Source organism: Epinephelus fuscoguttatus, linkage group LG8, assembly GCF_011397635.1.
Source record: "Epinephelus fuscoguttatus linkage group LG8, E.fuscoguttatus.final_Chr_v1".
NCBI lineage: Eukaryota > Metazoa > Chordata > Actinopteri > Perciformes > Serranidae > Epinephelus > Epinephelus fuscoguttatus.
The window spans coordinates 23949322-23971709 of NC_064759.1; the positions used below are offsets into that span (position 1 = coordinate 23949322).

Here is a 22388-nt window from a genome sequence, read left to right on the forward strand (position 1 = left end):
CAATCGTTCTTTTGACGTCCAGATGTTTATAAAGTCATTTTGTGTGCATTCATCCGTCTTGCCACTCCTTTTTTGTTGCACATCTAATAAACCAAACACAAACTACAGTTGTAGCATGACACTCCTTTATTGCTTTATTCACACTCACATGCATGGTAGCGATGTGATAAGCAATTAAAACAAGTAAACACATTTGGTTACATACAATGCATCTGTTCAGATCTCAAATTTCCAGGTGACCAGTGAAAAATATTACTTTCATGATACGCAGCAAAGCAAATATACATATGAATTTTATATGCTTGACTAAAAATAAGTTTATCCTAGTGCTTATTTCACAGTGGTTCAAGTATCTGGGCAGTTCAGTAACTTCTGTGTCTGAGACCACTTTCAAATATGCTTTTGTACCCAGGACTCTGTAAAATCAGGTAAACACAGTGCATCTGTCTTTCTCCAGCTCCTCCTAGTGGATCATCACGCACCTTTATGTGGGTTTATCATCAGATCCTGTCTGGTACAACACGGTGAAACATTTTCCCCCAAAACAAGAGCTGCAGTATCCATGTATATCTGCATTCAGCTCATCACTGCCTTGTCTGAGTGAGAGCGTTGCAGAGAGGTAAATCATATGTTACAGAGTCACTGCCTAATTCAAATCACAGCACAGGGCTTTGTGGAACACAGTGCCAATGAGCAACTTCCCCCCATAGGGAGCTGCTACAGAGGAGCCAATGAGCACCTGGCCGTCGTCAGCGTACACCTGAGTCACCACTGGCTCATCAGAATGAATGTTCTGGATTTTGATGACCTGAAGGAAGAATTATAACAAGGTGAATACATGTCAGACAGATTGTTTGGGTGAGCAGAATATGGCAGATAGAGTAAAATGAACATTATATTTTGTCTGTTCGTGTAATGCTGTCAGGCCTCTCACAGTTTAGTAACCGGTACAAGTGAAAGGACAAACCTCTGATCCAGCTGGGCTCTTGGGGTCGAACATGAAAAGTTTCCATGCATTAGGGTGACAGCCCAACCACAGGTCTCCAGTTTCAGGTTCCACTTCAATGTTGTCACAGAGTGAACCCACAGCCACAGACTGGTGAGGAGTCGTAGACAAGGTTATGATTATACATTCATCTCGGTGTCCTGATTACCTTAAATGACAGTTCTAGCATGACCTGATTTTGTACTTGAATTGACTGACGTTAACATCTATTTGTTTGATAAAATCAAAAATACACATTTTTCCTCTTAAGTCCTGGACACACCAAGCCGACAACTGTCCCACACTGTTGCCCCCGGTTGGTCCGTGAATGAAATCACTCTAGTTGGCAGTTAAGCGCAGTGTACGTGAAGAGAAACAGAGGTGAGGAAAGTAAACAAAAAAAGCTTAAGTCAAGAGGAAGTGAGACCAAAACAAACTTGTTACATGAGGTGAGATCATTTTTCTTTAGTCACTGAGCTGTTCAGCGGAAGCGTTTCATGATGGTTTATGTTATTGTTCATTGGCACACGGTCAATACGCTTTGTTCTTTCAACACTGGATTGTGTTGTTAGTGTGTTAAATGGCTAACTAGCATCAAGATGGTCTTCCGGTGCTTTTTGAATGACAAATACAGGCTACTGCTGCCTGCTGGTGTGGAGACTTATTTCCTCTCATACTAGTGCAGAATGTACGTGCTAGTTGACCACTGGCTGTCGTCTTTGCAGTGTGTTCATGTACAACTTTTTTGGCAAAGACACAGCAATGTCAGGAGACACAGGAGGGGGCCTCCTTTACACCTAGTTCTCTAAAGTCTGTTTGGTTTGTCTGGGCCTTTACCTGTAGTGTGATTTATCAGTCTAGATTGTTTTGGAGTGAGTTTCCGAATGTTGGAGAAATAGGCCATAGAGATGTCTGCCTTCTCTAGAATATGATGGAACTAGATGGCACTCATCTTGTGGTGCCGGTCACGCCAAAAAATACATTTGAAAAACTCAACAGCAATGTCTTTTTCCACTAATCATGTCCCAGTTTCTCAAGATAGTCCACAGTAAAGCGTGACTCAGGCCGCATTTTCCTGACCGAACCAGACGCAAGTCCGACAGACTTTCTGATTTTGAAGGCCGAACCCGACCCAAGCCCTACGCAGTTTATTAACTGACCAAGTTATTGTTACCATGGCTACAGCTTGTTTGTTTACAGTGATCATACATGGACAGTGTGTTAATGACCATCAAAAGGCTGCTGTTACACACAGTCAAACACGCCACATGCACAGTAGTGCACCACACATACTCAATTGGAGCGGAGCCTGTGTTGCGTTCAGGCGTTGTCACGTCGATAACAAAGTCCAGCACTTCAATTGGCCGTAGCACAACACAGCAGCATGTCAAGTGGGCTGAACCCAAACTGAACCTAAGCGGGCCCACCCATTGGGTTCTGACGGGTCCCATCAGGCTTGAGTAGGGTATCCACGCTCTGGTCCAAAGACCTTGTTGTGAGCAGTTCTGTATAGAAACTCTTTCTACCAAACTACACCACAAACTCATGGACAACACCTGAGCCAGCTAACATTACAACTCGGCCGAGAAGATCGCAACCATGCTAACATCTCATGCTGTCATGAGCACGAGCCTTTCATTCCATTTTATTCGGGAGAAGGCAGACATGTCTACGGTCAATATCTCCAACACTCTGCAACTTACACCAAAACAATTAAGATGAATAAACAGCACTACAGGTAAGAGGGAAAATATGAATTTTGGATTTGTGGGTGGACTGTCCCTTTAATTCTGTATACATCAGCCATACTGTCATACCAATATTTTAAAAAGAAATATTGCTAACAATTTGCTATGCAATTTAACCCATACTTATAAGCCCTAATATCATCAGATTATAAAATTTCTTAACAATTTTTACATTTTTTTTTTTACACGTATAATATTAGTATAATAATGACAAAAGTATAAACTGTTTAAAGCTGATGAAGCATACTAATTCATCAGTGATTCTTGAATATGCTGTAAGAAATCAGTACACTTTCATCTTGAAGTAATTTTTCATTATTTACCTTCACAGGGACCAACGCATTGTCTTCTTTCTGCTCAAGCACATGCACTTTGTGGTCAAATAAATCAGCCACATATATATGCCTGTAAATAAAAAGAATATTAAAATGAAGAAATTCAATCATTTGAAGTATGAATAGCTATATGCATAGCCCTCACATCATCCTTACCTTCTGTCTGGTGAGATATTAATGCCATTTGCAAAGTAATACCCCTCAGAGACCACTTTTACTTCCTCAGGACTGTAGTACACAACATTAGACCAAGGCTGAGCCAGAACAGGCTCCACCAAACCTTTAAGGATTTCATGGGTAAAGTAGTGATCATTGGTGGCATAGAAGCTATCCACTCCCACTGCAACAAGATCGTTTACACTGGAAATAAAAATCAGAAGTGAGAAAATATAGCTGCAGACCGGCTACATCTCAAGTGCAGTTCATGATAGGCACAATTATTAATCTGTCACCACACTGTACCTGTGAAGAAGTTCATGTTTTATGGTTTTCAGATGCTCCAGGGAGCGGTCGTCCTCAGCATATTTGAACAGCTCTACTTGGCTTTTGTGTTCAGGGTGATTGACGACAAACAGGTACACTGTGTCATCTGACGGAAAAAAAGGAAAGCATTGTTAATACTGGCAACCAGATTAAAAAGTATGCGTGGGTGTCTGTGAAAGTAGAGGGACATGCATGACTTCAGATAAAAAAGGGAACTATCAAAGCTACAATAACATTTAAAACTGTCACATCTGTAGTTGTAGAGTTTCCTCAAAAATGAAGCCCATGCATTTTCCATACTAATAAACTACCGTATACTTTAAAACTACAACTACAAATTAAAAAGGAAATATTCTGATTGTGTTTATTTCTTTATAGATTTCATTTGGAAAACACTGACACACCCAAGATTGTACAAGGAACTTAGCTCGACCCATTACACCCATTGTTAATCACACAGCAGGTGATCACAACAGGTTTGTCCAGGTGCACATATTCCAAAAATACAAACTGTCTTCAGTAGTTATACAGTCAGTTGAACTGAAAAAGAAATTATTTTTGTACTGCAAAATGCACTTAAATTTTTGCTGCTGACAAATGTAAAAGCTGTTGCAAATTTAAAAAGTCGAAACCCCCTGAACTAAGGTGTTTGCCCTGAAGGTGTCTTGTAGAAACTTGTGAGCGTCTGTGACATGTGTGCAACCACACATAAATGATAAGTGCTTTTACCACTTGGGTCAGTGTATACGCTGATGCCATGAGGGTTGAATGACTCCAGATCAAAGTTTCTTGGCATGCGCAACTCCACTGGTTTCATCCGAGAATCTGTCAGATCAAGGGTGAAGATCTTTCCTTTCACATCAGAGGCCGGCATTCCAGGATACCTCAGACCCTTGAGACATAAAGAAATACTTAAGTATGCAGAACATATAAAACACTGCAAAGTAGGCTGGTGCCTAAATTACACAATTTTCTGTGGTTTAAGAAAAGCAGACAAACCAAATGACCTTTATGGAAAGTTTGTACAGTTTTAAATGGCATCAGGAAGGATTATTTATTGTTTTACGCACATCACTGGGATTAAACAAAAAGTAATTTTAGGCTGTGTTGCAATTTTATAATAGAGCTAAAACAAATAGTCAATTAATAATAAAATAATGATAAAATAATAACAACAAAGTAAATCAAATAATTGAGGGACCAAAGATGACACTTTATAATTAAATAAAATAAAAAAACATATATAAGCCTCTCAAATATTAAGGATTCTTGCTTTTCTCTTTTTTAAACATTGAATATCTATATCTATATCTATATCTATGACCGTTGGCCAGGCAAACTCCTAGAAAACTTTCTTACACTTTATAATCTGGATGATTTATTGAATAACAATAATAATTGTATGATTAATGAGAAATGAAAATAATTGTTAGTTGCAGCCCTACTCAATACCAATAAATAATAATAATTATTATTATTATTAATAAATATTGCATTTTTTCCCCTTTTCACATTATAAAAATTGGTCACATTATAAGAGTCTGGCCATAAGGGTGGTAAGATAAGTTTGTAATGACTGGGAAAAAGCTCACTTCTCTCAGATGCTCTGTCTGATACTCGCCCTGCAGGATCACATTTGGCTGCTCTGCAACTCTAATACTTACACTGCTGATAAAGGCAAGTCCATTTCCAAGAATCGTTATATCTTCTGCGCCATTTTCTGAAAGCACAAAAACGTTGCATATTAATTTTAACGCTCGCTGATGTTCGTCTGAGCATTTTGCGGTATTTTGCACAGGCGTGACTTACCCAGGTTTTTGAGCTCAACACAGTTGGGGAGGTGATTCTGGACCAGCTCTCTGGTGGCCAGGGTCCTTTTCCTGCAATGGTTTCAACACTGATGTTACATTAGGTCAGCTGTGCACAATTAAACTTTGTTTTGCTGAGAAAAACAACAACTACTACTACGTTTTCCCTGCAGAAAAACTCGGGATCAGACGCGGTTACATATCTGTACCGTCTCGGTATTAACGGAGTTTCTCTCTGTGTACCTGAAGTTAACAATCCTCTCTCCAACCAGCGCCGATAAGGCTGCGATTACAACCGAAATGCAGACCAGCTTTCCCATGTTGGAATGACGGTTTAAAAGTTTTGCAGACAGCTTAAACACCAGACTACAGCCCGGCTCCTGCAGCCGAGGCGTGTCACAACAGGCGCAACTAATGCTGCCTTCAAGACTATCGGAAATATGTGTTTTCATATGCAAATACTCCAGTTACTTGCGGCATCTTGCCATTTCAACGTTGTCATTTGACCTGATAAACATCTTGCTTCTGTGGGACTAGTGTTGTCAGAAATATCGATTATAAATATTGATTTAAAACATCTGAAACAGTTTTAATACTAATTTTCCACTATATTGATACACTGGTACCACCTGTGCTCTCTGTTATTGTAATGTTTATTACACTCATTCTGCTGCTCTCTGCTTCTAAATGAGAAAAGAACAAATTTCATATTAAAGCTTTGTTATAGTTATCTTTTTTTTAAAAAGAAAATTGCTTATATACTCTTGGTCAGGGGCGTAAATAGAAACAGTGCTGGCAGGGTCGATGGGATGAGGGGGCCCACAGAGAGAGTTGGCCCTCCCGCTATACGCTGGGCAGAAAACAGGCCCTTGTGAATAATTTGGATTGCTACCTAAGAAATATTCCTGTGTTCAAACTAAAACTCTGTTTGCTATTTGCTGTATGTGCCTTTGTGAAGGCAACCCCACTCCAATATATGTTTATTTTCTTTTTTGTAAAATGAAATATACAAAATATGTTATAAAATACATGCTTACTCTCTATAAACTGCAAATAAACTATAAAAAAAGTTAACAATTAATTGAGTAATCTCTTATTTACAGTGGTATAGTAGGAGCCAGAATGTGTATTTAAGCTCTGTTTATTATTTGTTTCGGCTGCACACGTTCTTTTGGTCACTTTCACTAGTTGTAACTGGCACAGGGGTGGGTGTGGTTTCACATTATTTGACCTGTTCATTCACTGGCAGCGTTTAGACAAAAAGGGTGAATTTTTGTCTCTGGTATTTTCTGTTGACCATAATCACATCACGTACTATTTTATTTCACCTAATTTTGCTTTGATTATCTCAGTTGTTTGTTTAATAAAATCATTAAATGCATCTTTGGACTTCAGCTTGGACTTTGTAAGGGCCCACTTAGCCTCTTAGCGGCTTTTTTCATTGAGTCGCTACAGGTGTATTTGTCATATATATGCGATAAAGATATGTAATGATAAGATTATACAGAAGCTAGTTAAGGTGCATAACTAGTAACTAGTGCGCCTTAGGGCCCGTCATAATAGTGTGCCCTGGGGCCCGTTGTGACTACCTTACATTGACACCTTGGTGTCAATTTTTCCCTTTTGTATCAAAAATGGTAGTGCTGTAAAAATTCATCTTGATCATAACATTAAAATTACATTTATGTTGAGCAGATGAAATTTATGTTTTATGAAAAAATAATAAAAAAAAGTTTCACAAAAAGCACTTGAAACATGCTTGAAACCAGACGTGTTTTAGTTTTGTGATTTCCCACATATGATTTACACCTGAACACGCCATGATTTAAACCGTTGGAGCCACAGTTCAAAGTATTCATGTGTTGGTATGTTGCCCTCAGCATGTTTCAGTCCCTGTGAGATAGCACCGCAGACATAACATAACATAACATAACATAACATAACATAACATTTCTACACAAAGTACTGTCCTTGTAATTGAGCGTCCAAATGGACTTTAACTGCACAGTTGTGCAATAACTAATAACTGAAGTCTTACGTAGGCCTATTGACATTATGACAGGGGTCATCTAGGGTGAAGTCAGGTCATATGGGACACTGTGGTATAGATAACATATCAACCAAGGAAACCTCCTAAAACTCTTAAGACTACCTGCGAGTGTTACTTTCAGGGCTTGTTATGAACTCTGCTTTATTTCTGTAAAGAAAATATGTTGCCAAGTAAAATAATGGACAAACTTTGGACCTTTAAACACAGGGAGAGCCCCTGTCTCACTCTGATGGCATGTTCAGGTAAAATGGGACAGTCATGTTTCATCATTGACAAACATTTTTGTCCACATGGATGGGTTTACCCAAGTTGGCCCCACATAGGTTATGCTAGTGCATCCTGGGTACCAAGAGGGTATGGGTCCAAAATTGGCATCTTATCTGGGATCCACTTCGATAACCCACCCTGGCATGGGGTAAATGTTGAACCTGTGGACAGAGCCATTGGGGGCCCATTTTTCAGCCTACTTACTACACACATGGGCCCCACATATAAATGTTGGCTGGGTATTATTATATTATTACTGAAATCAGTTGCTCTTCCTGAGGTTTCTACCAATTTCTTTCCCTGTTAAAGGTTTTTTGGGGAGTTTTTCCTTATACGTCGCGAGGGTCCAAGGACAGAGGGACAGAGGGATGAGCCCAAGAGCCCAAGATGAAAACCTTATTTATAAAACCTTATTTGCCCCACAAGTCTTCACCCCACTTGCATCACCTGACTAGACCACTTCCCCAACATTAGAAAACTCCACCCTTGAGGCCTGTGACTCTTTTCCCCTCCAAACATGCCAAGTAGAACTAAGAGAGGGCTGATGTGTGTGCATATGGACTTTTCACTTTAATAAAGTTTTACTTTGTTAATCCTGTACGTATTATTTAAAGTTAACAGATTGTTTGGTGTCACTGTTCTAAGATTCCTAAGTTTAACCTGTAGTTGTATGAAGAGAAAGAGTAACACCATAACATGCATAAATGATGTAAATTAAATGATACCTAATTTACTATTATTTTCATTATTATTGTTTAACATTATGCAGATATAGAAAAAAATCATCCGACAACCACCACTGAAGTGTTCAATTACCCTGTCTGTGATAAAATGTTGAAACAGCTCCCTGGATCCTGCGTGTTCGTGTGCACCCCATCAAATGTTCTAAGAGCAAGCGGCAGCTATTTTTTTTCAGCCCCTTTAAGTTCCATATCACCTTAGCACTGCCTGGTTTGAGCTAGCCTCAGTTCTTTTCCATCAGAGAACATAAGAGCCCTGCAGACTTACTTTCCTCTTTACTGTAGTTAGAGTGGGATTTAGTCTGGGGTGTGCATGTCCTCCCTGTTTTGGCCAGCACTGACAGGAAAAGGTTGGCTCATTCTTTTGATGCTCTCTCGAAATTTGTAGAGATACATTTTATGCCTCCATACTTCAATGATAACAATAAAAAAACACTGTAGAAAATGATTAAGGATAAAGGCACTGCACTCTGTTCAGATGTGACTGTATGAACACAGAGCGAGAAAGCTGGGGAATCCACTCTGCTTTGATCACACACTAGATCATTTGGTGCCAAAATTAATTCATTATCAAAAGGCAAATTGTCCTGTGGGATATGCTGACTACACTCCTCTATTATGAATTCTCTCACATTGCCAGTGCGACTACTCTACAGACGGTATACTCAATAACATGTCTGGCCTGCAAAACCTGTTTAAATTGTTTATTTTTGAAGTTGTTTTTGTAGGTGATGACTCCTCCCAACATAAAACAAAAAGTTACAAAATTGTCTATGTAATCAAAATCATGTGTAAGAGACTTCATAAAAAACAAACATGAACACATACATACACATATAGAAGTGAAAGTAACATAAAATTGGCAAACTATTGACCCTGTGATACTCAGCATTGGGTGCATGCAACCTGACAGTAACTGTAGAATATCTACAAAAGTCCAATTAAAGAATTATAGCATCTAACAACTTCAAAACACCAACAACTCCTGCACATTACATCGTGTGCAACCGGCGAGCACTGTTAGGTGGGGCACACCAGATTCCTGACTCTTGTTATGTGAAGTCTTGTAAAGGTTCACAGTGTAATACAGCAGGATCCCCATCAAACAGTTTCAAGCAAGACTGTATATTTGGAACATACAAAATAAATTTTATTATCCATTCTCTTCATGTCTACATCTTATTAGAGTTTCTAGACAATGGCATTGTCAAATAACACACCCAAATTAATTCTAATAATCCTGACAGGTGCAACAATACATTTCTGTCAAGTCCAGGTGTCAAAATATAACTGAATGTGAAAAGCAATTTAAATCTTCTTCTTTGTTATTTTCAACATAAAAAGGGGAGCCATGGCCCTGGGCCGCAGTGAGAGCTAGGCAGGACATGGCCATGAGCACACATAAACACGGGTGAGGAAGTGGCTTCAGGGTTGAGCCCCGGTGGCTGCGGGGACTTGTGTGGCCAGAGTGTTGGGAGCAGAGATGACGGGTGATCCAGCAATGTTAGCCAGTGGCTGTGAGGAGGACATTGAGGTGATACCTGAGGAGAAACAGTGGGCTTGTTAACCATTTGGTAACCAGTCATATTTACATGTCATCACAATCGGATATAAATATAGAAATATAACTTTGATTGCAGCCAATGAAACAGTCAGATTGTGATGTAGCGTTTCTTACAACCTGACCATTTCTCCAGCTGCGCCTCTAATTGTCCACCCAAATTAGTCAGAAAACAGAGACAGAGTCTGTCACAATCTTATTTCAGCTATTTTTAAAAGACATAACATTCTCAAAGAAGCTTAATGCAAAATTCTGTGCATTCGAGTTGTCTGGACACGATTCTCACCATGGAGGTGGCTGAGCTGGCGGCTAGCAGCTAACAATGCTAACTCCATAGACAAAGCTAAACCACGGAAACAATGCCAACTGTGCTAACAATGTTGACCATTGGGGAACCAGAGGGTGGGCGCTACACTTCCACAACAACGCTGTCCCAGTGGCAGCGATAACTCCCGTCTGAGCCCAATGCAAAGCAACTGTGATAAGTCAGCCAGTGGCAGACACATAAATCAACATGCACACATGACTGGACCAGCTTAAGGCTCATTATACTCCCTTTACGTATAAAATTATATACTTTCATTGCAAATGTTGTGACTGTCACTGCCTTTATGTTGGCATAGATACATCCACTGCATGGCACTAAAAGGCAGAGTCAAATGTTTCTGACAACAACAAACATGGCGACGGTGGAGAAAGTTGTAATCATGTGCCTTTAACAGAGGCAGTGTTGTAGATGGTGGTGGTCTGTGAGGCCATTAAATACACTGCGACGTGGACGGAGAAGTCTTTTTACCATATAACCAATTTGTTCTGCCATTTTTTTCTTTCTCTGTCCTACGGTGATATTTTGCTTTGACAATTCTAAAATGCCCCCACGATCTCCGATGCTACTGCTACGTTTTGTCCGTATCTGTACACTTTTAGAAAACGTGCACAAATACGGACAAAATGAGCGCCACGTATGGACAGAAAGCTCCCATCTGTGTGCGTGTATATATCTAGTGTTGAGCATAACCACAGGGAAGCTGAGATTACAACACACACACAGAATTAGCATGACTTCATTTTCTGCTCAGGAAGCCATTACTTCACTTCATCTTTACATAGAAAACAGTGGTTTGCTTCTAAATAAAGGCTCTGAATGTCGCACAGGGAACCTTTAAACACTCAGATTGTGAGAGGAACGTGTCGTCCTGAGCAGGAGTACTTACCGGCCATCATACTTGAGGAGCTGACTGGCGTGGAGCTGGCAGCCATCCCTCCAGGAGTGGCCCCTCTTCCCTGATCTTTAACGATGGGATCTGCGAACAAGAGTCTATTTGAGCACCTCAAATGTGTTGTCACAATCAAGCCACTTAACATAGCGCGCTCAAACTTTGGTTTGAGGCAGTTGACTCAGGCAATGAGTAAGAGATGAAGGCGGGGTGATAAAAACAGGGAGAGACAAACTTACAGAAGTAGGGATGATCCATAGCCTCTCTGGCCGTGAGGCGGGCTTGATGGTCATAGCGCAGCAGTTTGTCCAGGAAGTCTAGAGCCTCTGTGCTGACCAGGTGCTGGTTCTCGCTGTGCACAAACCTCTCCCACCTTTTGCGGGAGTGTCTGTGGGCAAACAAACCGGTCATCGAGTGTTAAAGGAACACTTTACTCACAAAAGACCATTTATTAATCAGTCAGTCATGCCGTGTTACCTTGAATTCGTGAAGAAAGCTTTGGTTTTCTTGCGTGCCTCCACGGAAAACAGCAAACAATGATCTAATTGACTGTCTAATTTTGCAGTCTTATGATCAGTACTTACCAAACACATGAATTTTCACAAAAAGAAAACAGGCTTTGAAGAGAGCACAGATACGTTTCATGTTCAGTTCACTTTTAAATAGTGAGGTTTTAGCGAAAATACATGTGTTCAGGAGGGACTGAGCATATGACTGGATAAATAAGACTTGGATTACACTGCAGTAGTTGTGTGAGAGTTTGTAAACTGATGTTCTGATATAGTTCTGCTGTTGTTAAACATGATCCCCATATCATCAGTGAATCACTATGTTCGCTGTTCCGTGGAGGCATGTGAGAGAAACAAAATTTTCTTCACTAATTCAAAGTAACACAGCATGACTAACAGTTAGTCATGTCCTGATAAGAGTAATTCACTCACGAAATGACCATTTGCAAATCAGTGAGTAACTGATTGACAAATGGTTGTTTTTTGAGTGAAGTATTCCTTTAATGTGAGACATTCATTAGTCAAAATCTTTGTCAAAACAGTCAATGATACTTCGCCCTGGTCAAACGGCCACAATGTTTTACCTTCCGAGAATGTCATTGAACCGTGGATCCAACTCAATGTTGTACTTGTCGATGTAGTCGTAGAGGTCCTCTGTGCCGAGTACTTTTGCGATTCGCACAAGCTGCAAATAAGAGGAAGCATAATTCAACCATTAAGAGAGTTGTTAAAGCATATGCAGGGTGTTATGGGGCATGGATTCCTTCACAGTTTACAGTGTTATAGTCAATAAGGGAGTGGGTTTGTATGGAGTCAATGAAGAAGTAATTATGGGAAACTAGTGATGTAGAACTTAATGTTGAAAATAAACAATGTGCACGTTACATTAATTATTTTTACAGCTTGAAGAGATTTGTAAACCAGTGGACATCCCTCAGTAATAAGTAGGTTTCACTGCCTATATTACTTCCTTGTCCACCTGCCACTGTGGCTGGCGGATTCCAAAATCTACCAGTCACTCAATAAATTACCACTGTTTTTTTGGCTGGTGAGTGAAGCAAATCTAGCAGCTACTTGCTTATTTTACCAGCATTTGGCTGATGGCTGGTGCTAATTTCCAACCCTGCTTACACTCATCTTGAACATTAGAATTTTTAATTAGTTAGACAAGTCTATTTTTGATATTTTGAAAATAGCAAACTTTCCTTAATTTATTACGCAAGCCTTACTTTTAATTAATTTCATAGAATTATACATGATTTGACTGATCTCTAGAGAAATAATGAGTTCTACCTCTGAGCACAGTGTGTTAATTATAGGAGATTATTCAAAATCAAATTTGAATAAAATGTTAAATCAACATTTACTATTGCCTACCAATAGATCTGAAACAGCATTTTAATTGTAGTGTCACATAAATTTATAGTAACACAAGCCCAAAGAGCCATGGAATAAATTGGAAATACTATGCTCAATGTTCAAGTGTATGTATGGAGAGCCTACAACACAAATGACCACATGCATGGTAGTAAAATGTGTTGTGACCTGTGTCCAAACTCCCAAAAAGTTCATAATAAATGTCTTGCCTTGCTCAATAACAGCTGATATAACTTTGAGAAAGACATAAAATCCCAGGTGCTCCAGGAGAGCTGCTATGTGGCCAATGTCCAGTATGACAAAAATGTGGTTTGACAATGTAAAACTGATAATACTATGTATGATGCAATGCTCTCTTTAGGCCGCAGGTTTGTGACCACATACACAAAAGACTTCATTACAAAGGCCTGATTACACATACCTGATCGTAGTTGTCGTGACCGTGAAAGAAAGGCTCCTTTCTGAAGATCATGCTGGCGAGCATGCAACCCAAACTCCACATGTCCAGGCTGTAGTCATACATCTATGGATAATATAGAACGGTGAAACAGTTTTAACTGGCTTCATGGCTGCTTTTATAAAATCAAAGGTACATCTCATCTGTAGTACTATAAATCCAAAAACCAACTTGTGTAAATCTGGCATCATTTAAGAAATAAAACAAAGTGTATAGGAGGCTCACCTGGTAGTCTACCAGCAGTTCAGGTCCTTTGAAGTACCTCGATGCCACTCTCACGTTGTATTCCTGGTTTGGGTGATAGAATTCTGCCAAACCCCAATCGATTAGGCGGAGCTGGAAGTGTAAGAAAATTAAGTTGAGCGCATTTTTTTAATCAACTGTTATTACCTAGTGTCACAGTTGGGAAGACAAGAAATGAGGAATGGTCAGCACGTGAGATAATACCTTTCTGTGTTCATGATCAATCATTACGTTGTGTGGCTTGACATCTCTGTGCATAATCCCCATACTGTGGCAGTAATCCAGAGCCTGTTAGGCAAAAAGGAATGTTAAACTGAAGTAACTCAAACTTTAAGTAAGGCTTCTGGGAAATGAACAACCAATGCAGACCATAAAATACAGTGTAACAAACTGAGTGTAACAAAAGACGCTTCTTACCTTTAAGATTTCGTACATGTAGAACCGTATGTCAAAGTCAGATAGGGTTTGATACAATTGCTGTAAAAAAAATAAAAAAAAAATAAAAAAAAAATAATACAAATATATGAGACGTGATATATTTAAAAGGAAAAAAAAGGGATTAAGCATTAGCATATCCCAAATTACAACTCAACAAATTGTTGATATTTACCTTGAAATCTGTGTTGTTCACATGTTCAAAGACCAAAGCAGGGGTTCGGGACTGAAAGAAAAACAAGAGATAAAATGTACATGTGTGTTTGCATTAAACTTTATACATATTTAGGTTCCTACAAAAAGGAGAATAAAATTACCACAGGATCCTTGACGATATCTAACAGTGAGATGATATTTGGGCCACCCCTCAGATTCTCCAGGATCTTTATTTCTCTCTTGATTTTCTTTTTCTTGACCGGCTGTGAACAGACAAAGGCATGTGAGGTATCGCCACTCAGCTGACAAAATTTATGACTTTGTTCAACTGAAACACAAAACAAATAAAGTATCAGAATAATCAGATGATTATTTCCTTACCTTCAGTATTTTGACGACCACTTTTTCATTGTTTGTGATGTTTATGGCTTCAAACACTTCACTATATTTGCCTCTCCCTAGTTTTCTGACTAGCTGATAGTCGTCTTGGTTCCTACAAAACAAAACAAAACAAAACACAAGCCACGATGAACAATGCTGAAACTCAACAAGTACAACTAAAGCACCAACAGCGGCCATTTGCCTTACCCCCATTCAACAACATGGGACTCATAGTCCCAGTATTCCCGAGGTCTCTGTGTGTTTACATCAGGGTAAACTCGAGAGCGGCTTGGGACAGGGCCAGACATATTCTACACGGGATCTTCTCTAAATCTCCTAAAACAAATAATATAAAAAAGTTAGTTAATTAAGACTGCACCAAAAATAGATGCACATTACGGAAAAAACGTGAGTCAAATCAAAGCATATAGTGGTTTACACTTAAGGACATCGTATAAGTAAAAAGGTGATATAAGGTAATCTATATATAAGGCAACACAATACCTGGGAGGTTCCCTCCAGGATGATGGTGTTGGATGAATTGAGACAGGAGCAGTTGAGATGCCTTTATGGTAAGAAAGCTAAATGGGCACACAGATATAAAACAGACCGTTAGCCAACTACAGCCAAATACACCACATTGGTTCAACACCAGATGTAGAACTGAGAAATGCTAATCAAGACTTAAAAGACATCTTAACTCGAAAACGTTTTCTCCAGTTACACAGGATGCTGATCTGTATACGAGACTTTCAAACGATACTGCGGATGTTTCATCCAAGGCAGCAAAAATAGTAACTCAAATTAGCCACGTTTGATTTTAATAACACGGATCCTAACAAAGAAAAATCAACAGAAACTAAATCATTAGTCTACATGTTGTGGTGTGTGAAATGACAGAGACCTGAATGTTAAAAGGGGGCATCCAACCAGTCTAATCAGGAGGTACAGGGCTCAATACAGTCATCACTGGGGGCTACACCAAGGCAGTATCTCCTGTTGAAAAAGGGCAGAAAGTAGGTTGATTAAAATCAATGCTGTCAATTAAGCAAACATGAACAAACTATGTGAGCCAATACAGCTAAGTGAGGCTACATTAAAGTAATGGGTTTATTAAATGCATTCAACCGACAAATGGTCTCCCTGGCACAAGACACTCATTCAGTTATAACCAGTTTGCCCGCTAAATACTTAAATGAAAAGGTGAGTGTACGCACAAACCCTCTGTGGCCCAAGGCCTGCACAAGTGCAGTGGAGCTAACGGCTAGCAGCTAGCTATCAGGCGAACCGGGCAGCTGGTCGGGCTGCTAGCTCGTTAGCATTAGCTCGTCAACAGCAGAGGGAAAAGCCGGTTGGAAAGTCACAACTAGCTTTCGGCCACATTAAGGGGCTGTAACGTGAATAAGTAAACACGCCGCGTCGAAATGGTCAAATAATCATTGTAGTGATTATTATTTACGTACAGCTAAACAACCGGCTTCGAAAAATGTATTTCCTAAAGCTGGAAAGTGCTAAGCTAGCATGCTAGGGGAGTGAATAGCCTGCTGGCTGGCGAGGCAACTGACTGACAACGCCTTGAAAAAACATCCTACAAACACTGTGATCGAGTCGTAGAAAGGCACCGAGGCTGTGTGGCTTGTTCTCGGCTTTTCCGCACGTATAAAACACTAAACAGCGGGTCCAAACCTGCGACGATTTGTGGTTAAATAACACGATTACCTCTCAGCGTTGTTGGGACGTCAATATGGCGATGCTTGGGATCAAGAGCTTAGTGCGAACAGCCTCTCCTGCAGAGGGCGCTCTACCTTTTTCCTTGTTCCATGGGGGAGATTGTAGCTCCCTTTGCCACCAACAGGTCTGACTGAGGCACAAACTTTTATCTGCATGTGCATTCAGCATTCAGTCACAATTATAATGTCATTTGTATACCCCAAACTCACTGGTCATTTCCACAAGCAACATGCACATTTAACCACCATGAGCTCTGTTATAAGACTGTTGAGGGCATATATGGTTCAGCAGGCCTACACAATCCACATTTTATTAAGTATTTTTAGTATTAGCACAGCATGCACACACATGAGACTGCAATTCACACTGTTTCCTAACTTGTTGCTTTGAGTACTGCATTATTGTGCCCTCCATTTCAGGATACTTCTACCAAGAGGCATCTCTATAGATGCTCAGTGCAGGGCCGGCCTGCTTTAAAAAGCTCTTTGTCAGGCAAAATATAGGGCTCACTGGGTAAAAGGACAATGGCGAGGCAGTGACAAAAACAATACCTTTTCTGTGGCATCATTTACCTCAGTCAAAGAAAAAGCCAGGGGTCTTTTCCCGAAGTAACCAATCACCTGTAATCAACTCATAATAAAGAGAAAGATTCTGTTTGAGTTTGAATGTGGAGTTGATATCATGAATAGACCCTTGTAAACTCAAACTGCTGCGTCTCTGCCTGTAAGTCATGCACTGTTAAACACACAAAAGAAGTCTTTGACTGCTGAATCTGATACGTCATGTTAGAATCTGTAATTAACCGGGGTGAGACCTATTAAAGGTGAAAAATCAGGATGAAGCAGCAGTACATAAGAGCGTAACAGCACTCTTGCTGACAAACACTGGACACAACTGAGGACCAATGTCAACAATGAAGCTGTAAGTTTTTATATTGTGTCTAATAGATAATTGATATATTGAAATATGTTTTCCCAAAGCTGCAAATGCAATGAATTCAACATAAACATGCATTTCAACCCTGAATTAATTGTTGTTTTATTTGTTTCAGCTTTGTGTGTTGTTTACTTCTTCCCTTTGCAGCTATGGTGGTAACAGCCCCAATTAGAGGTAAACCCACCTAAAGAGAGAAAAAATAATCAGATGCTTTGTAGTGTACGTTAAAGATTTATAAAATAGGACAGCTGGAATAACATCTTGTCTCTCTATCTTTTCAAGCGCAAAGGGAAAATGTGTTAAGCCTCCTAAATGGTGAGATAATGTCATTTTTATATCATTTTTATGTTGTTTTTTACATGCAAAACTGACACAGCACTGCCTTTTGAAATGACATTAATACCTGTTTATACCACTGCTGCAAACTTTGATCACACAACTTGTCGATTACTCTTGTTATAGATGCATTTGGCACGACAACTGAAAAGACCACACCTGCAAGTACAACAGGTCTGTGTTTCACAATACAACTCTCACTCACACACTGAGATAAATTCAGTTTTAAAACAGGAAGGTCTCATCTCACCAGATCCTCAAAGTACTTTTTGTTCCCCATGAACATAAACATGAGTTTCAAACACCAGGTCACAAATGAGAGACAAAAAACAGAACAGAGACGTTCTTGGTAACTGTGTCGCTTTATCGCTTAGCCCAATCTTCAGGTTGTACAGTAGCGAGCACCTTTGACATTATCTGATCGTTACCATATGAAAACCACCCCAGTGATTATCTTCATGTGTTTTCTCATGTCTGCAGTAAATCGAAACCCTTCATCTAGGCCCGTAAATGAGCAAGATTCTGAAGGTACATTTTTGTGCTCTTTTCTCCCCTGTCAAAATATGTACATGATGGTGCAGTGGATCATACTGTACCATCATGTCTATAAAATAACAAAAGTCTCACCTTGATTTCCACATTGTCACAAAAAGCTGTTTTACGGAGCTTGTCATGAGCAGAATTTCACTTTAAAGAGCAGCAAACTCATTCACAGATATTCAGTCACAAGAGTAAGTCACTTGCCCTGATGAAGGCCTTAATGGCTAAAACCCATGGGTATGTTTTTAACTGTTCCTATGACTAGGCTTTTTCAATAATTGCTGTATTGAGTGCCTCAGATTTCTTTAACAATCCTTTCACAGATATGTCAGAGGCAAGATCTACAGAGAATTTTAACACCAATGGATTAACAGGTGTGGTTTTTTGCTTCATTTTTATTTCAATGTTGAAAAAATATTCCATTGAATTTGAACAAAACTAAGTTGTTTTTTTAATATTTCAGGACCTGAAGTATCAGATAAAAATGGAGGTGAAAGCAGAGGTGTGCTACCTTGAATTCAAATTAATACTTGCAAAAAATACATGCAAATGAGATGATTTCATTGTTTCTAACGACTTGCTCTTTCCAGATGCGTTCAAAGGCCTTGACAGTGATGAAATCATGATTCCTAAAGTAGTGGAGAAAGCACTTTCAAGGCGGGAAACCAATGTGGGGTCAGTGAATATCAGCAGGAGGCTGGTTCAGTACCAGGGGAGCAGGGAGCTCGGTGAGCCACGTGGGGCAGACACAGCAAGCAGGGAGTGGACTGATCTCAACAGTGAGGAAGGAGTGATGATCGACACTCAAGGGGCTGAAAATTTGTCAGGACAACATGTTATTCGTTTGAGTGGGGACCAAGTGACTGGCCGTCTCCAGAGGAAGGCTACACCAGAAAGAGTTCATGAGTTGAATGGTATGATGGCCCCATACATAAGCAGAGAACTGGTGGATCCGGATAGTTTGGAGGAAAACAATGGCAGACCTGCTCCAGTTGGGAACAGAGGAGATGCGGACCATGATGGTAAGATCAGATTCTATTAAACAAATGTACTTTTTTTAGGGACAGCACCACATATTTGGCATTGGGGCGGGGCCCTTCAGGGGGATTTTGGTGGGAAATTCCCACTTGAATTTTCTTTTGAGAAATTTAACAACTAATCTGACCATTTTAGAGCACTTTGAAACAAAAATCTTAGATCAGAAGTTTTGAGTGCCATTTTTTGTTTGTTTTGTTAATTAAAATTTTTATTTAGAACAAAATTGGGGCACAGTTCTTAAATCAATTCCAAAGTGTTTTTTCTCCTTTTCTTTGAAGGTAAAGTTACAAAATATTCAAATACAGATAAAATATTTGTTATATGCCTTCAAAAACAGTCCTAGTGGTATGATAAATAAGCGTCTTTCAACCCATGAAAAAACTTATTGGTAAAAATAATAATTAAAAAAAGTAAGTATTTAGCAGGAAGAAATACACAAATTAAATATGTGAAATAAATTTAGAAAAATATTCACCCTTATAAAAAAAATAGGTCAATAGTTAAAGATAAAACAAAGCAATAATAATAAGTACCACTTATTGAGGCCATTTTTGATTGATTGAAGGATGCACAAAACAAGTTTACACACTTACATTTTAATGTTTTTTTTTATGACATATCATGACATTTTTAAAGATGTTTTTATGACTATACTATGACATAACATTTTTAAAAATTATATACCAATACTTTCCAAAAACTACAACAATGAACATTGATATAGCATACATAACACTCAATAGTTTTCCACTAATACATTTGAAAGTAATGAAGTAGTAAACAGGGAGCAAGTACAGTGTTTGACATTGATTGCATCTACCCATATTTCTAGCATATTTGAATACTGGGGGCATGTGTCCCCGAGAATTGTGCTCTGAGCAATCAAAGAATGAACAATTGATATTTAATATTCCCACAGAAACTAGAGAATTTATCAGCTCTGAAACGTACTATCCAATAGGTAAGATCAGCTTTTTCTTCCACTAGTGAATATTGTAACAACAGTGTTTGATAACCAATGCATACAGTGACTGCTTTCCTGAAAGATCTGTCATTTCTCATATATGTTTTAGCACCTCCAGAGCACATGCCCAGTAGCTTCTCTGCTCCAGCAAAGAGCCGAGCCTCCTGATGATCTTGCGAAGGTGTGTTTCCAATGTGCTTATATCTCTATCCGTTCAGTCTGATTCAGGGAAACAACCACACCACATCATACACATTTAAATGAGTTACATTTCATCCTCGTCTAATTATGAGAAACAGTTTCCTAGACCTTGCTTTGTTATTCATCTGATATGAGTGTAATGTTGAATAGCAATTGTTTTTCTCTCCTTTTCCAGATTCTATTTCTTCCTCATACTGAGTCAGGGACTGTCATCTGTTGAGTCATCGACTGGCTGCTTCCAAATGCAGTCGCTTCTGGGACTTTTTCATCCACATTTAGATTTTTACATGTATTTTTTTTGTTGTGTGATCATGTGAAATAAAGAAGTTTTGACAAATTTGTGTCCGGCTTACGTATGGAAACTGTTTAAACACAGTAAACTGCTACAGCGTTTACAGAAATGTCAGAAAATGACATCAGAAATGAGCACAACAACCATTTTTTTAGTAACCTAGAACCAAATCTACCTTTAAGTTGTTGCTTTTATCTCAGTATCTGAAATCAAGTTGCCAGTAATTCCTGAGAATATAAATACAAATGCATCTTTTTCATTTCCTTTAAATACTTTAATTTACAATCAGTTAAATACAAATTTGAAAACAGCTTAAGATTCACAAAAACAAGAATGTGAAGCAGCGAACATCACATTCAGCACAACACAGTCCTTAATATATCTATTATACATGCAAAAACATAATGTACGTTGTTACCTAAACAGGATGTGTGTAGAAGAGTGTGTGGTGTCATCCACATATAGCTTGCATTTTTATAGTTCCATTGTTTCATTTCCTAAAGTGCCGAAGCTCACTGTACACATCTGACTGGACTCCGTGTAACTCCTACAGAAAAAAAGTCGAAACAATTCATCATGGAAACACACATAACCTAAAATAATTTTCATATTTAGCATCTTTAAGGCTCTAATATTTTTTTGCTGTACCTGGTAGGGAGATTCTGTGACCTCTGATGCCATTTTCTTTGATACCGATGACGGCAGACTTCTTTTACCTGTGATTTTATATCAGAAAAAGTTACTCCCCACCTGCCATATCACCACCCTGCATGGGCACAAATCAGCAGCCATACATATAAAGTAAGCATTCACCATCATGAGAATCCCTCCTTCTCCTTTGGTGAGTCGCAAAGCAGAACACAGAAACAGTGATGAAGATGGTCAAGAGGATATCAGAGGCAATAATGCCTATGACAGAGCCCATGTTTATCAGGTAACATGAATCACAGCCTGTGAAAGAGTGAAGACAGTGTTGTAATACAAAACCAACCCACATCATGTTGCAGCATCCCACAAGAGGAGCAGAGTTAAAGAAGCAACCTACCTTGCTGTCCTTCTGCTGAGCCTGAAAGACAGACAGGTATTAAAACCTCAAATAAAAATAACACCTGAGAGAGTGCCTGAACTCATCGCTACAATTATTCACTGTCAAAACACAAATAGAAACCCACTCACCAAACATCGAACCCACAATGCAAAGAGCATCAGACATCTTCTTTATGTTGTTCTCTGACTGGGGAGGAAATGAGAGACAGACAGGTTGAGGGCCAGTGGTCCGTCTGTGCTCTTTCAAATGGCAGTGTTGTCGCACCCATAAACAAGAAAGCCAGATGTAGGAGGGTTCACAGATGAAGAGCTGTCCACAGGCGACACTGGCAGAGGTGTGAGGGTTGTCAACATGTGACTGTGTAAGGAGGTGGGAGTCCACTCACAGAAGAGGAAGCTGGTGTTTCATCTCTGTAATGTCACATTCATGTGAGAGCTGCAGGTGTCATACTTAAAAACAGAAATTCTTCCACTCTGTCACATTTCATCATGAGGATTCAGGCCTTCGTTTTTGTCTTTTTTGTCTTAAACAGTATCAAATGAACACGTCC

General features: G+C 39.3%; 3 protein-coding genes across 4 annotated transcripts; all 3 read right to left on the reverse strand.

The window, feature by feature from the left end:
- Positions 1-108: 108 nt before the first annotated feature.
- LOC125893263 (serum paraoxonase/arylesterase 2-like) lies at positions 109-5778 on the reverse strand. The gene is made up of 9 exons (XM_049583827.1): positions 5603-5778; positions 5361-5431; positions 5216-5271; positions 4281-4443; positions 3531-3657; positions 3225-3428; positions 3057-3138; positions 968-1096; positions 109-808 (listed from the first exon to the last, which is right to left on the reverse strand). Exons 1-9 carry the CDS (start codon positions 5677-5679, stop codon positions 647-649), a joined length of 1071 nt encoding a protein of 356 aa, XP_049439784.1. The 5' UTR covers positions 5680-5778; the 3' UTR covers positions 109-646.
- A 3328-nt stretch (positions 5779-9106) lies between these two features.
- LOC125893542 (casein kinase II subunit alpha-like) lies at positions 9107-16608 on the reverse strand. Its single transcript, XM_049584270.1, has 15 exons — positions 16472-16608; positions 15657-15748; positions 15257-15333; positions 14960-15088; positions 14753-14864; positions 14533-14634; positions 14391-14441; positions 14198-14257; positions 13985-14068; positions 13763-13873; positions 13502-13603; positions 12288-12388; positions 11434-11582; positions 11192-11281; positions 9107-9957 (listed from the first exon to the last, which is right to left on the reverse strand). The coding sequence occupies exons 4-15, from the start codon at positions 15058-15060 to the stop codon at positions 9842-9844; spliced, it is 1179 nt and encodes a 392-aa protein (XP_049440227.1). The 5' UTR covers positions 15061-15088; positions 15257-15333; positions 15657-15748; positions 16472-16608; the 3' UTR covers positions 9107-9841.
- A 3319-nt stretch (positions 16609-19927) lies between these two features.
- LOC125893223 (transmembrane immune signaling adaptor TYROBP) lies at positions 19928-22154 on the reverse strand. Of its 2 annotated transcripts, XR_007449844.1 has the most exons (6): positions 21967-22131; positions 21836-21856; positions 21604-21741; positions 21439-21506; positions 21209-21337; positions 19928-20516 (listed from the first exon to the last, which is right to left on the reverse strand). XR_007449844.1 is itself a non-coding variant. In XM_049583785.1 (5 exons), the coding sequence occupies exons 1-5, from the start codon at positions 22001-22003 to the stop codon at positions 21281-21283; spliced, it is 321 nt and encodes a 106-aa protein (XP_049439742.1). In that variant the 5' UTR covers positions 22004-22154; the 3' UTR covers positions 19929-21280. The 2 variants fall into 2 exon arrangements, 1 of the variants encoding a protein (XP_049439742.1); XM_049583785.1 differs by having other exon boundaries at positions 19929-21337; positions 21967-22154.
- Between the last annotated feature and the right edge of the window lie 234 nt (positions 22155-22388).

Excerpts from the sequence above, each read along its gene's own strand:
- LOC125893542 (XM_049584270.1), bottom strand. The coding sequence starts at position 15,060 with ATGTCTGGCCCTGTCCCAAGCCGCTCTCGAGTTTACCCTGATGTAAAC. Across the intron at positions 13,874-13,984 it reads TTGATCATGAACACAGAAAG|CTCCGCCTAATCGATTGGGG; the intron begins GTATTATCTCAC and ends TTACACTTCCAG. Across the intron at positions 11,282-11,433 it reads TATGGATCATCCCTACTTCT|ATCCCATCGTTAAAGATCAG; the intron begins GTAAGTTTGTCT and ends TCTTGTTCGCAG.
- LOC125893263 (XM_049583827.1), bottom strand. The coding sequence starts at position 5,679 with ATGGGAAAGCTGGTCTGCATTTCGGTTGTAATCGCAGCCTTATCGGCG. Across the intron at positions 5,272-5,360 it reads TGTTGAGCTCAAAAACCTGG|AAAATGGCGCAGAAGATATA; the intron begins GTAAGTCACGCC and ends TTGTGCTTTCAG. Across the intron at positions 1,097-3,056 it reads ATGCGTTGGTCCCTGTGAAG|TCTGTGGCTGTGGGTTCACT; the intron begins GTAAATAATGAA and ends ACTCCTCACCAG.
- LOC125893223 (XM_049583785.1), bottom strand. The coding sequence starts at position 22,003 with ATGTCTGATGCTCTTTGCATTGTGGGTTCGATGTTTG. Across the intron at positions 21,857-21,966 it reads CATTGTGGGTTCGATGTTTG|GCTCAGCAGAAGGACAGCAA; the intron begins GTGAGTGGGTTT and ends TCTGTCTTTCAG. Across the intron at positions 21,507-21,603 it reads AAGGAGGGATTCTCATGATG|GTAAAAGAAGTCTGCCGTCA; the intron begins GTGAATGCTTAC and ends ATAAAATCACAG.